This window comes from Apostichopus japonicus, chromosome 1, assembly GCF_037975245.1.
Source record: "Apostichopus japonicus isolate 1M-3 chromosome 1, ASM3797524v1, whole genome shotgun sequence".
NCBI classification, from domain to species: Eukaryota; Metazoa; Echinodermata; class Holothuroidea; order Aspidochirotida; family Stichopodidae; genus Apostichopus; species Apostichopus japonicus.
The window spans coordinates 867,844-880,819 of NC_092561.1; the positions used below are offsets into that span (position 1 = coordinate 867,844).

Genomic DNA, 12,976 nt, shown 5'->3' on the forward strand with positions numbered 1-12,976 from the left:
CTTTGCATTATTTTTGGTACACTTTGCATCATTCTTACAAGCAACTGGACTCTTAAATGTCATAACAGTAGACATGAATTTTTTGGGAGTTATGAAGAAAACGTCAGTCATTTTGAAATTTGTCAAATTTTTAAATGGAATGTGTTCATTAATAACTCTCAATTAACATACTTATGACGGAAAATCTAAGAGGATGTTGTATTGTAGATTTATCACAGTCTTTTTCCGAGTAAAAAACTTTGCAGGTTTGGTGACATTATGGTCATTTGACCAAAGTGCAGAAACCTAGTTGTTTGAAATGTCAGCCTGTTAATAGAATAATTTCAATCTGCAAGGCCTTGTAGAAGGTTACTGCTGGCTGTCATAGGATGAGGCAGCAAGAAACCATGTTGTAAAATCCATATTTTGAAGAGGAACGGCGACATTCAGGACAGAAATGAGATACCCCTTTTCGTATGTCTTCGGTGCGTCCAACATACTAACACTGATAAAACTGGCTAGCAATGCAGGTTATGTAAAGGGTTACCGCAGTCTTTCCAACAGAATGTAACAGTATGTGGACCAAAGTACACTGTTTGAGGACTCTCCATGATGAATTGTCCCCGATCATGGCATCATCTAGACCAAGGTCCACAAAACCTGTAGAGAGGATAAAGAAATGTTCGTAGCCAAGTCTACAAATACAATCACGGAATGCAGTGACCCTCTTAAGATCACAATAAAGTTTCTATGCATTGTGGCTCCTGATAATCGATCAAGTCAATCCAATGGATTGTTTTTTATTTCATTTTTATAGTATTAATTGTTGACTGCTTGAGGGAACTATTTGCACAGGTCAAGTGGTTTGGGAGACTCAAAATCAATGGCGATATAAAGTTGTTAACTAAGTAAATAAGCAACAAATCAAACCTTTCTTTATGTTTTAAAAAGACACATGTATTGTTAATAGTAAAAGGTGAAAGGTCGGGTGGTTGATGGCAGCAGACAATTTTAAGGAAGGCTTTCCGTTTTATCTTTCCCTCGCTATGAAGTTAACTAAACTCATAAAGTACTTTCACTCTCACATAAACAAATGATGAATCAAGACATCCTGCTTGGCGCTCTCATTTGCTAATTGCTAAGAAAATGTCTAAAAATGCCTGAAATACAGGATTTGCTTTCTTTCCAGGTTAGGTTTAATCCCAGGGTATGGTAATCTCACATTAAGTAATTAAAAAATTGCTAATTCATTCATTTGTAATTTGTCTAATTAACTTGTCAATTAATGACTATTTTTTCATTGTTTCGCTCTTTTTACAGTTCCTTTAGAAAATATGTGTGCAAATTGTACAAACCTCAACAGAATTATATATAGTGATAACGGAGGGATAGACTGGAGTGTTGGTGACACATCCAAATTTACTAGAGATGGGACTGGTGTTCCCATATATCTCAATGAAGTACAAGTAAGTTTAATACTAGTAGTGCATATCAATATCTCTGTGGTTATCATTTGAAATATGCATACTTTTATATTGGGATATGAAGTAACTACCTAAACATAGTTACTGACCCAAGTATAACTAGTAGATGTCGATCATCCAGTATCAGGTACCGAGTTCAGCACTGACCAAGTCTGGTGCAATTGACAGAACAATGGTGTGTCAGATACAGGCGTGATAGATACCTCCTCTGCTAAAATAGTGCTTTGATTTGCCAGGTCTAGACAGGGTGAAGCTGTACTGGGTCTAGACGGGGTGAAGCTGTACTGGGTCTAGGCAGGGTGAAGCTGTACTGGGTCTAAGCAGGGTGAAGCTGTACTGGGTCTAGACGGGGTGAAGCTGTACTGGGTCTAGACAGGGTGAAGCTGTACTGGGTCTAGACAGGGTGAAGCTGTACTGGGTCTAGACGGGGTGAAGCTGTACTGGGTCTAGACAGGGTGAAGCTGTACTGGGTCTAAGGAGGGTGAAGCTGTACTGAGTATAGACAGGGTGAAGCTGTACTGGGTCTAGGCAGGGTGAAGCTGTACTGGGTCTAGACAGGGTGAAGCTGTACTGGGTCTAGACAGGGTGAAGCTGTACTGGGTCTAGACAGGGTGAAGCACTCCTGGGACTAAACAGGGTGAAGCTGTACTGGGTCAAGGCAGGGTGAAGCTGTATTGAGTATAGACAGGGTGAAGCTGTACTGGGTCTAGACAGGGTGAAGCTGTACTGCATCTAGACAGGGTGAAGCTGCACTGGGTCTAGACAGGGTGAAGCTGTACTGGGTCAAGACAGGGTGAAGCTGTACTGGGTCTAGACAGGGTGAAGCTGTACTGGGTCTAGACAGGGTGAAGCTGTACTGGGTCTAGACAGGGTGAAGCTGTACTGGGTCTAGACAGGGTGAAGCTGTACTGGGTCTAGACAGGGTGAAGCTGTACTGGGTCTAGACAGGGTGAAGCTGTACTGGGTCTAAGCAGGGTGAAGCTGTACTGGGTCTAGACGGGGTGAAGCTGTACTGGGTCTAGACAGGGTGAAGCTGTACTGGGTCTAGACAGGGTGAAGCTGTACTGGGTCTAGACGGGGTGAAGCTGTACTGGGTCTAGACAGGGTGAAGCTGTACTGGGTCTAAGGAGGGTGAAGCTGTACTGGGTCTAGACAGGGTGAAGCTGTACTGGGACTAGACAGGGTGAAGCTGTATTGGGTCTAGACAGGGTGAAGCTGTACTAGGTCTAGACAGGGTGAAGCTGTACTGGGTCTAGACAGGGTGAAGCTGTACTGGGTCTAGACAGGGTGAAGCTGTACTGGGTCTAGGCAGGGTGAAGCTGTACTGGGTCAAGGCAGGGTGAAGCTGTATTGGGTCTAGACAGGGTGAAGCTGTACTGCATCTAGACAGGGTGAAGCTGCACTGGGTCTACAGTACCGCTCACGTATAACTCCGCGTAGACGTGTACTCTACGTTTATCTACGTGATTATACGCGATTATACGATGTTATACGTTTCTGTACGCGACTTTCTACGCGGCGTCTACGCCGTGTCTACGCGGCTTAGGGCTTCGCTTCAGTGTACCTGAATAGGGATTATACGCGCGTAAAGACGTACAATCTCGTATAATCTGTAAACGTAGGGTATTCTCAGCCGCTCTATATAGCAGAGCTTCTATGGGTTAGAATAAACTGTGATGCAGAAAAGAGTCGGTAAACTCAACATCAAGTATGTATGTATATGTGATCTTCCCGCAAGCATGAACTCGCGAAAGAAGCCATGGAGGCTTGTAGACTCGCAAGCTGACCGAAGCCAATCTCTCGGCACACATCCATTTAACGTCCATGTCAGGAAGTTGTTATTGAACAACACCCTTGCCAGACGACACACATTGCTGTCGGCGGGGAATCGAACCGGGGATCTCATGACTGGGAGACGCCGGCGTTAACCAGTAGGCTATACACTCCGCCAGACATAAGTAATGTCTCCTAAGCCTCCCCAATATATTCAACCACAGAGTAAGCATATACTTAAGCCGTTAAGAATATGAGTAACAAAGAAAACAGCGGTACTAGAAGCACAAATGATCGATACAATCAGTGCAGGAAAACTTCAGCAAGGAAACTCTATCAATTACAATGTGCACCAGTCTGTTAATATTTATACGAGTTCCTCCCGTTGGGCATTAAATTGAATGTAGGTAACAATTAATGAGAACTAGGTAGGCCTTGGCCTATCCTACCTTTAAGCCTTCATCGAAAGTTATACCTCGCAAGAAAACCACGATAACCGTTTAACGAAAAAAAAAAAAAAACAATATTTGAACTTGAAGATCTGACTTCCCCCAAAATGCAATGACAAGGTTTTGGTTAGGCCTACTATTAAAAAATATTTTCAGAAGAAAACCCTTACGATTTTTTCCACAAATATTGAGGCTTAGGTATTAGTGCTTCCTCACAATCAACAGCCTCCCCGAATTTCGCTCCGCTTACGTAAAACTTATATATATATATAACACGTGGAAAGACCCGATTTTTTACACACATAATTCCCATTGACATTAGTCACGGAACATAAATTGGTCATCGACATTCGAACTTGCCCAGGTTCACTTCACCATGGGAACGACACAACAAATTGCACATGATAGTAAATTTTCCCGCCATCTGGACGCCGAGGTGTTCAAGCTACATCAACAGTGTAAATTTCCAGGAAATGTGGGCGGGGTAATGACAGTGTTGACGAAAGAAGTTTTACCAGTCGAAATATATGATTGGTTGCTTTTTTAATAAAATGTTATCGTAAACACAAACATGAGCGACTTTGGATACTTTTCCTACTGTATAGGTAGCGTTTCTATTTTGCACTCCTGGCAGGATGCCAAACAAACTATTTCGAATGCAGTGTATTGCTTTTTCCACAAGGGCCATTGCTGGTATGTTATATTGAAAGTACATAGGCCTGGCCATTCAGAAAGTGTTGAAAAATCGTGTAAGGTGAATTAATGATTTGAACAAAGTCAAAGGTGATACAACTTTGAACACAAAATTGCTTCGAAGAAATATATTGAAGTAACGTCATGTTTTGACAAAAGCATTCAATGTACAATAACTATTTACTGACCTTTTGAAACAAAAATCCAAGCAGAAGGTGTGGGGAGCAGTAACACGAAATAAGAGAAATATCGACATATTGATGATAATGGCCATCGGTGTCGGGCGACAACCAACCATTCCCACTATATCTTATCCTGGTTCTAAGTGGCTTCCGTTCAACAAAAATATCGTTTTACCTAGGCACAAAACGTCGCACAAAATATTTTCAAAACAACGGTACACATGAAGTAATCCAATAAATCCCAGACTGAACAACGAATATAAATACGGTACACTACAGCATCGTTACTTTATTGTTTACCTCCTGCCGACACAATCGAAAATGTTTAATGTTTAATATGTAACACGGAGATACGTACTGAACTTTTTTTTAAATAATTTCAATGTTTTAACATGTCACTCCCGTAGCTCCTTAAAAGTTGCCAAGCTTTTTATTAATAACGCCGAACGTACCGCCATTACCAGACACACAAGGCGCCACGAAATGTAACACTGTTTAAAAAGTCGGAAACATCTGAAAGTACTAGTAATATGTAAATGTTACGAACGTTTTACCCCTACATTAAGTGTATTTTTTCTCACCGTTCAATCGTCCGCTTATTTTCCTTTTTTATCTTCAATGGTTATCGAAGTTTGTTTTTTGACAATGAGGAAATGTTATTCGCAAAATTTGAACATATTGAGAAACAAATCCCAGGGCGTAAAATCTCACGAACATACTTGTACTTCCAGGAATCCAGGGTAAAGCTCGTTGCTGCATATGTTGAGCTCACACGCGCTAAGCAAGGTACCTGGGAGACTGCTTGGGCCACCCGCCTCTCTTACGAGACGGGTTAATATAGCGTTGCATGTTTTTTGGCAGTTTGCCAGGGTTGTAACAACTCTTTGTTGGGTCAGAATGGAATGCAAATTAACAGGTGTCAGGCTTGTGAGCAGAAACCAGGACATGACCTAGATTTCCAGGATAGTCAATATTCCGCGCGCGCACCTGCAGTTGGGATATTTGGTGATCACGTTTTAGTACGCATGACATGGGAAAACGAAAACCTCAAATGAAACTTACTGTTGGAATACGTGGATTTTACTCTTCTGATGTTCGGTTACAACTGGTTCTTATAATGTCAAGTTGAATGGAGCTGGTAAGCATCTTAGCGCCATTTTAAGTTGTGCTCGAACACTTTTGTCATGGCCAATCAGTCTGTGGATCCTAAATGTTTTTTATTTGGAAAACGGACATTCAAGGATAAAAGTCATGCAATTGGAAACTGTTTTCCTACATTCTAAGAAGTATAAGTTTTTTTACGTAACACCTCTTTTTTTGTTCAAAGTTTTGTTTTAGCATAGGCCTACTCAAATCAACTGAGGGAGAACAGGATGTTCAATGAAGGTTTACATATTTTCATATGAAAGGTCCGCCGTTTTGCGGCAAATTCTCCGCCTCTTTCAATACTATTTTCCAATAACACACTTCTTGCGACAAAGAATTACCATACGTTTGAGTTGTTCTTTTTTTTTCAAATAAAATAATGTTTCTCGTACTAAATCTGAAAAAAAAGGCGGCCATTATTTTTTCATTTCATTGCTTTAATACTACTTCGGAATACGTGGCTTCCTTTACAAAATATTATTTAATGATAGTTTAGATTGCTTGTAATCCGAATAGACACCCGGGGATTCAGGAAAAAGGAGGCCCCTTGCGCGGGCGAAAAACATGTTTTGTTTTTAACCGGCCCTGCTTCAAAGTTGTTCGGTGGATTTTTTTTTCTTTTCATTCCAACGAACCAACGGTAAATTAAATAAAAATTGACAAAGAAACGCTTAGTAATACTTTATTATTTCTTCAAAATGTTGACAACTATTCAAAGTAAACTAATCCTCCGTGGAACAGAACCGCTACAACTGAAAAATAAAGTCGGGGAAAGAAAAACTGAATAGAAACCCAATTAACAAAAAACATTCTATGCCATCAAACACTTTACCTTCGTCCCCTTCGCTGCAAAGTGAATATCACCTCTTAAACTACGATGTAAGAAACGGCTGTTTTAAACATCTCACTAACTCTTTCGGCGACTTTAATCCCTATTCATTGAGCACAATAGCATTTCCTGCGTATAAACTCGTAGAGGGATTATATGCGGTGTCTACGCGGCCTCTACGCGGCAATTTCTTTGTCAACGAGTTTATACGCGAGTGTACGTGTTTATACGGTGACATCCCTATGTTCCGACGTCTCTATGTTCCGACGTCTCTATGTTCCGACGTCTCTATGTTCCGACGTCTCTATGTTCCGACGTCTCTATGTTCCGACGTCTCTATGTTCCGACGTCTCTATGTTCCGACGTCTCTATGTTCCGACGTCTCTATGTTCCGACGTCTCTATGTTCCGACGTCTCTATGTTCCGACGTCTCTATGTTCCGACGTCTCTATGTTCCGACGTCTCTATGTTCCGACGTCTCTATGTTCCGACAAACTGTTTGGACTCTAATTTTTTTTGACCAAATTTTATTCGGATCCCATTCGTGACCCAATTTTTTTTCGGACCCCATTTTTTTGGAACCAATTTTTTTGGACCACAATTTTTGGGACCCAATTTTTGGACCAACATGATTTCTGACCAATTTTTTCCCTGACTCCTAATTAGGTCCCAAAAATTGGGTCCCAAAATATTAACTCCCAAAAAAATTTGGGTCCCCACAAATTGGGTCCACAAAAATTAGGTCCAAAAAAAATTGGGTCCACAAAAAAATTTGGGTGACCAAAAATTGGGCCAGAGAAAAAAAATTGGGTCTGAAAAAATTGGGTCCAAAAAGAATGGGGTCCGAAAAAAATTGGGTCACAAAAAAATGGGTCCGAAAAAATTTTGTTCAAAAAAAATTACAGTCCAAACAATTTGTCGGAACATAGAGACGTCGGAACATAGAGACGTCGGAACATAGAGACGTCGGAACATAGAGACGTCGGAACATAGAGACGTCGGAACATAGAGATGTAACCGTTTATACGTGTTTATACGATTCTGTGCGCGTACACATGTCCAGTTATACGTAAGCCATACTGTAGACAGGGTGAAGCTGTACTGGGTCTAGACAGGGTGAAGCTGTACTGCATCTAGACAGGGTGAAGCTGCACTGGGTCTAGACAGGGTGAAGCTGTACTGGGTCTAGACGGGGTGAAGCTGTACTGGGTCTAGACGGGGTGAAGCTGTACTGGGTCTAGACGGGGTGAAGCTGTACTGGGTCTAGACAGGGTGAAGCTGTACTGGGTCTAGACAGGGTGAAGCTGTACTGGGTCTAGACAGGGTGAAGCTGTACTGGGTCTAGGCAGGGTGAAGCTGTACTGGGTCTAGACAGGATGAAGCTGTACTGGGTCTAGACAGGGTGAAGCTGTACTGGGTCTAGACAGGGTGAAGCTGTACTGGGTCTAGGCAGGGTGAAGCTGTACTGGGTCTAGACAGGATGAAGCTGTACTGGGTCTAGACAGGGTGAAGCTGTACTGGGTCTAGACAGGGTGAAGCTGTACTGGGTCAAGACAGGGTGAAGCTGTACTGAGTATAGACAGGGTGAAGCTGTACTCGGTCCAGACAGGGTGAAGCTGTACTGGGTCTAGACAGGGTGAAGCTGTACTGAAATGATTGTTTATGTCACATCCCTCCCACACACAATATGAAAAAGACAGTGGGTTTCACCATTATTATTCTTCTTCATCCTGTGGGCGCGAATTGCAAATTATTAAGTTTGTTTTTACAGCTATTAAATTTTATTGTTAAACCCTTTATCTTGACAAATCTAACCTTAAGTGATTCTCTGTTATGTGATATCACTTTTGTGACTCATACTGAAAGTGGGCTTCCACGACAAAAAGAGCAGAAGGGGTGGATTATTATTTTTTTTTTTAGGGGGGGGTGGGGTGTCTTGCCATTACCCATAAATGTTTTTACAGTAGTATTGAGATTCTGCAGCATTACTGTTCTAAAATATATCGCAACATTATGAATGGTAGAACTGACTGGGAATTTTGGTTTATAATTTCTCATTTAGTTTTACTATGTTCATTTACTTGTATAATATAATACATAAAATGCTGAATTTCTCTAGGAAACCCGTCCCTGCTAACTCTTTGTGGGTTGTTCTTGATTATTTTAATGCTCTTCCTTAACTTTGTTGTCCCAATCTTTGGATGATATGACAGAAATCAATTTCCTTACATTATTCTGGGATTAATTTCGCACATGCACAGCTTAGTCAGTAAAAGCACTCCATGATCCTTTTCTTTCTTCTAGAACATTCAAGAAAATTGAAAATCTTCATCAATATTTGCAAATAAGTCATCCACAAATGTGGTAGCTGCTGCACTTATACGGGTTGGTTTAGCGATAACCTGGATAAAAGTCTAGTATAAAAGAGGCAGGATTTTAGAAAGTCATTTGAATTTTCTCTATGTAGTAAAAGTAAAATATAAGTATGAATTATGTTATAATCTCCCATGATATTGCAGTCAACTCTTTGTACTTGGTATTTCACTTTGGTTAACTCTTTTGTTTGTTTCGGCAGGCCGTTGAGGTAGACGATAATGCAATATGTCTAAACACTAGAACCTTGAAAGCTAAACATCCGAGGGCAATTACGGTCAGTCTAGACGGAGGCAAGACACTTTCTCGTAGTTATTTAGCCAAGGAATTAATAGAGCCCGGCTACAAAAAAGATGGCAAACCAGTTCCGGGTGCTGGCTGCGAGGTAAACATTCTCGTTAGTTTACATGAATTAATTAAGTTTGTTGTTTTAACGAAACTGTTGAACCTTGTTTGCGTCTTTTAAGTGACAACCGCATCCATAATTTTTTTTTTTTAATTTGTAACATTTTGCGGCGATACAAACTTTTTTTTTTAAATGTTGTGTAGTTTATGATTGCATCTGGCAAAATCAAGGAACAGTTTTTGTAATGTCATCCTGGCAAATTGCTCAGGAAGGAGCCTTAGTCTGTTTCCTCGTTGATGAACGGATCACGTGACCACTATTAAAGGAAGTAAATAGCCTTAGAGACATGTTGCACAATTTGAAGTCTAAACTGCAGAGACCATTTACAACTAAGCAATCGCATTTCAAATGTATATGAAATTTCAAGCACAAAGTCAACAGCAATATTGTAAAAATCAACAGGAAAGTCAACAACAGTATTATAACAGGAATGAAAGGCTTCTTGTATAACACATCAGCCATGATGACATCACAGACCACCTGCTGTGAATCACTTCCTGTAGTATTAGAGAACTTTCGCTTTTAACCTAGCCATATGTAAAAACGCATTCAACTGTACAATTTTCTTTAAAGATCCTTAATAGTTTTGCACAAATTGTCTTCTTTTGCTCTTAAATATACATTTGAGAGGTAGGATTTCCCACAATTTGATCAGCATATACCTGATATGAATTCAAACTCATGATATATGTAACTCTGCTTGACTGCCAAAAATTTCGGATGCCTGCTGTATTGTTGCTAGTAATATTTTGAAGGTGCATCAATTATGAAGCCTTCACTATACTTTTCTAACCAAACAACCTTTTTATGTATATCGAGATGATTTCATTTTGATGTAACTTTTACAGGCTAGTGTAATAGGGTTCAGAGCTCCTTCGGACCCCTCCAGGATGCAGTTTAACAAGAGGTGGGTGTTATTCTCCAACCCAGCCGATGGGGCCTTCAGAAGACACCTCTCGATTCGTCTGAGCATCGACGGGTGTCGATCCTGGTCGTTACCATGGAGGATTTACAGAGAAAAAGCGGCATATTCAGATTTGGCATATTTCGAGGGTTTTGTCAACAACAAGAGACAGCATATGATCGCCATCCTCTTTGAAGGAGGTGTTGAAAGAGTGCAAGAAGGGTTAAGGTTCAAAATGTTTAATTTAGAAGCAGTTTTATCAGGGATTAAGTCAGAATATGACTTGAACAGGTAACAGGACCCATCAACGGTCTCAATATCAGTTTTACTTTATACAGAAGCTTTACTTGAAGCTGCCTTATACACAGATCTGCACCCACATGTCGTTCCTTTTACCGGTTCCTGGGAGGGGGATGGGAGGGATGTGGGGGATGCCAAATGGGGGATGGCACGAGTCCTACGGACTGATTTAGACAGTACCATGAACCTTTATGGAATGGCATCCTGAAAAGAGGATAGTGGTCTAATTGTTCCCTGACTGAATGTAAAAAAGTCTCTCGACTCAATATTTTACCCACAACTGAATATGGAGGTGGGCCGGCCATGGCATTCCCAGCTCCTTCCCCCCACCCCCTCACTGCCAAGCTACGTAATATTCATATATCATTGAACAGGTACCTCTCAGTGGATGAATGTGTTTTACAACCCCTCCTTTTCTATGTATAATATAGTGAGTTATGTCCATAACAGAAAATTTTGTGTCCCACAATTTTGATGTAGATGTCCATTACATCATTTGCAAACTTTTTAATCTTGTGTTTTTTGTCCCCATTGTGCCATTTAGATGGCATATATAACAAACTGTACCTTATGTGTTATTATTTAGTCATCGGATCGTAGCAAATTCTACACAGTGTAGCGTTTAAGTCTCACTTAGCATTGCTGTTATGATGGCAAAAAAAAACAACTATTGTTCGTTTTGTTTTGTTTTTTGGACAAGTTTTTTTTTTTTCTTTTTCAACAACCTTCCCAAATGTCAACCATCAATAATGTCATTAAAAACACTTCGTTTTCTATGAAGGATTCTCATGGTTCGAAAACATGCGAAAGTCAAAGGTTTGTGGTTTATAATGGTGCAAATGCAGGACTTTTTTCATGTTAAATGAAAGGAGGACCTATTCCTCTTCAAATAATGTGAGTTTTAATAGATTAAATCATTTTAGACCAAAGAGTCGAAAACTTATGGGACCTTGGACAACCAACAGAAATTAGAAAGCATTTTCATGTTTTTCCAAGTGTGGCAGTTTTTCTAGTACGATTAATAGTAGTAAACAAGCAATGGAACTTCAAATAGCTCTTGCAAATATTATCATTCCTTTTTCGTTGTCATATTGTGTTTCTACTGTGTATATATATTCTTTTTCTAGTTGCAAATATTTCCTTTTCTACATTTTTTTTTTCATTTTTCTACATATTTTGCTGGGTTTCCATCGTTTTTGTAATGTTACAATCAATTTCCTTAACTAAGGAATTTTTCCCCTCTATTTCTCCTCTATTTCTCCATGTCACATGACTTCTAAAAGAAGGTAGAAAGGGAGTTATTGGTCTCATCCTCTCATTGTCATCTCCTCCCCCTCCCCCTTCCCCTCCCCCTCCCCCACCCAACTTCTCGTTGCTGCCACGTTTTGCAAGCTTCTTGTATACCCCTCTTTTAACAGGAATCATTTTTCTTTCAAAAGCAGTGCTTCTTACAGTGTGTGTTTATAGGCTAAGTAAGTGAAATATTAAGTTTTTTTTAGTGTTTTTGAGAAAAAGAAAACAGAACAGATGTAAAAGCCCATACAAAGGTGACCGTGGAGGTAACAGATGGTCCGTGACGGGCAGGGACGTAGCTAAGGCCTGATGATTGGGGGGGTGTAGTGTCTGAAATTCCAACTGGATGGTTTTGGAGCAAGAAAATTCCGACTGCTGCCTTGTACCCATCCCCCCACCCCCCCCCCCCCCCGTACTACTCGTCAACATTAACATTTTGAACGCGCGCGTAGCGCGCGGAAATTTTTTTCGATACATTTGTACACAGGCCCTCACTTCACAAACTTATTAATCACTCTGGCTAAGCAAGTTAGCAACTGAGTAAAGTTATCTGCTTCTAGGCTACATAGACTACTAACTACAAAAGCTATGTTAATGTAACAAAGGGGAAATCGTTTTGCAACAAATTATATTCGACGACATAGTGAATTACCAAAAAATACAGTGCTTTTCACTAGCACGCTTAATATTGTTTTCTTGGGGAGGGGGGGGGGGGCTATTTATCACTCACATGAAAAACTTTCAATTGTGCACTTCATTCCAACTGAGCATTCAGAATGAAGTGAACAATTAAACATTTTGCAGAAAAATGTTGAGTTGACGAGATATGATAAGTTGTCAATTAAACATTTTGCAGAAAAATGTCCAATTGATGAGATGAGGCTATGATAAGTAATTGTCAATTAAACATTTTCAGAAATTTTTCAATTGCTCAGTTAAAGCAACTGAGCAATCCAACATTTTTCTGATTTTGATAAGATTTTATCTTGTTATCTAAACAATTTACTGAAAAATGTCAACTTATGGGGCAAAGTTTTTCTTATTGATGGCAATTTTAAGCTTCCGTAGATTAACATTGCGCGTTTTAATCGTATACCATACAATGTATATCCTGAACTTACTTGAAGCTAGCGCACAGGGTCAACCCAGCCAATAGCAAAATTAA

General features: G+C 40.2%; 1 protein-coding gene across 2 annotated transcripts in view; it reads left to right on the plus strand.

The window, feature by feature from the left end:
- Positions 1-12,127, plus strand: part of LOC139970797 (sialidase-3-like) — a 28,485-nt gene extending 16,358 nt beyond the window's left edge. For both annotated transcript variants that reach the window (XM_071976847.1, XM_071976925.1), the window contains 3 exons: positions 1,300-1,445; positions 9,111-9,293; positions 10,163-12,127. In XM_071976847.1, coding sequence (XP_071832948.1) covers positions 1,300-1,445; positions 9,111-9,293; positions 10,163-10,513 — 680 coding nt within the window. In that variant the 3' untranslated portion in view covers positions 10,514-12,127. The remainder of the gene's footprint in view (positions 1-1,299; positions 1,446-9,110; positions 9,294-10,162) is intronic.
- Positions 12,128-12,976: the final 849 nt, after the last annotated feature.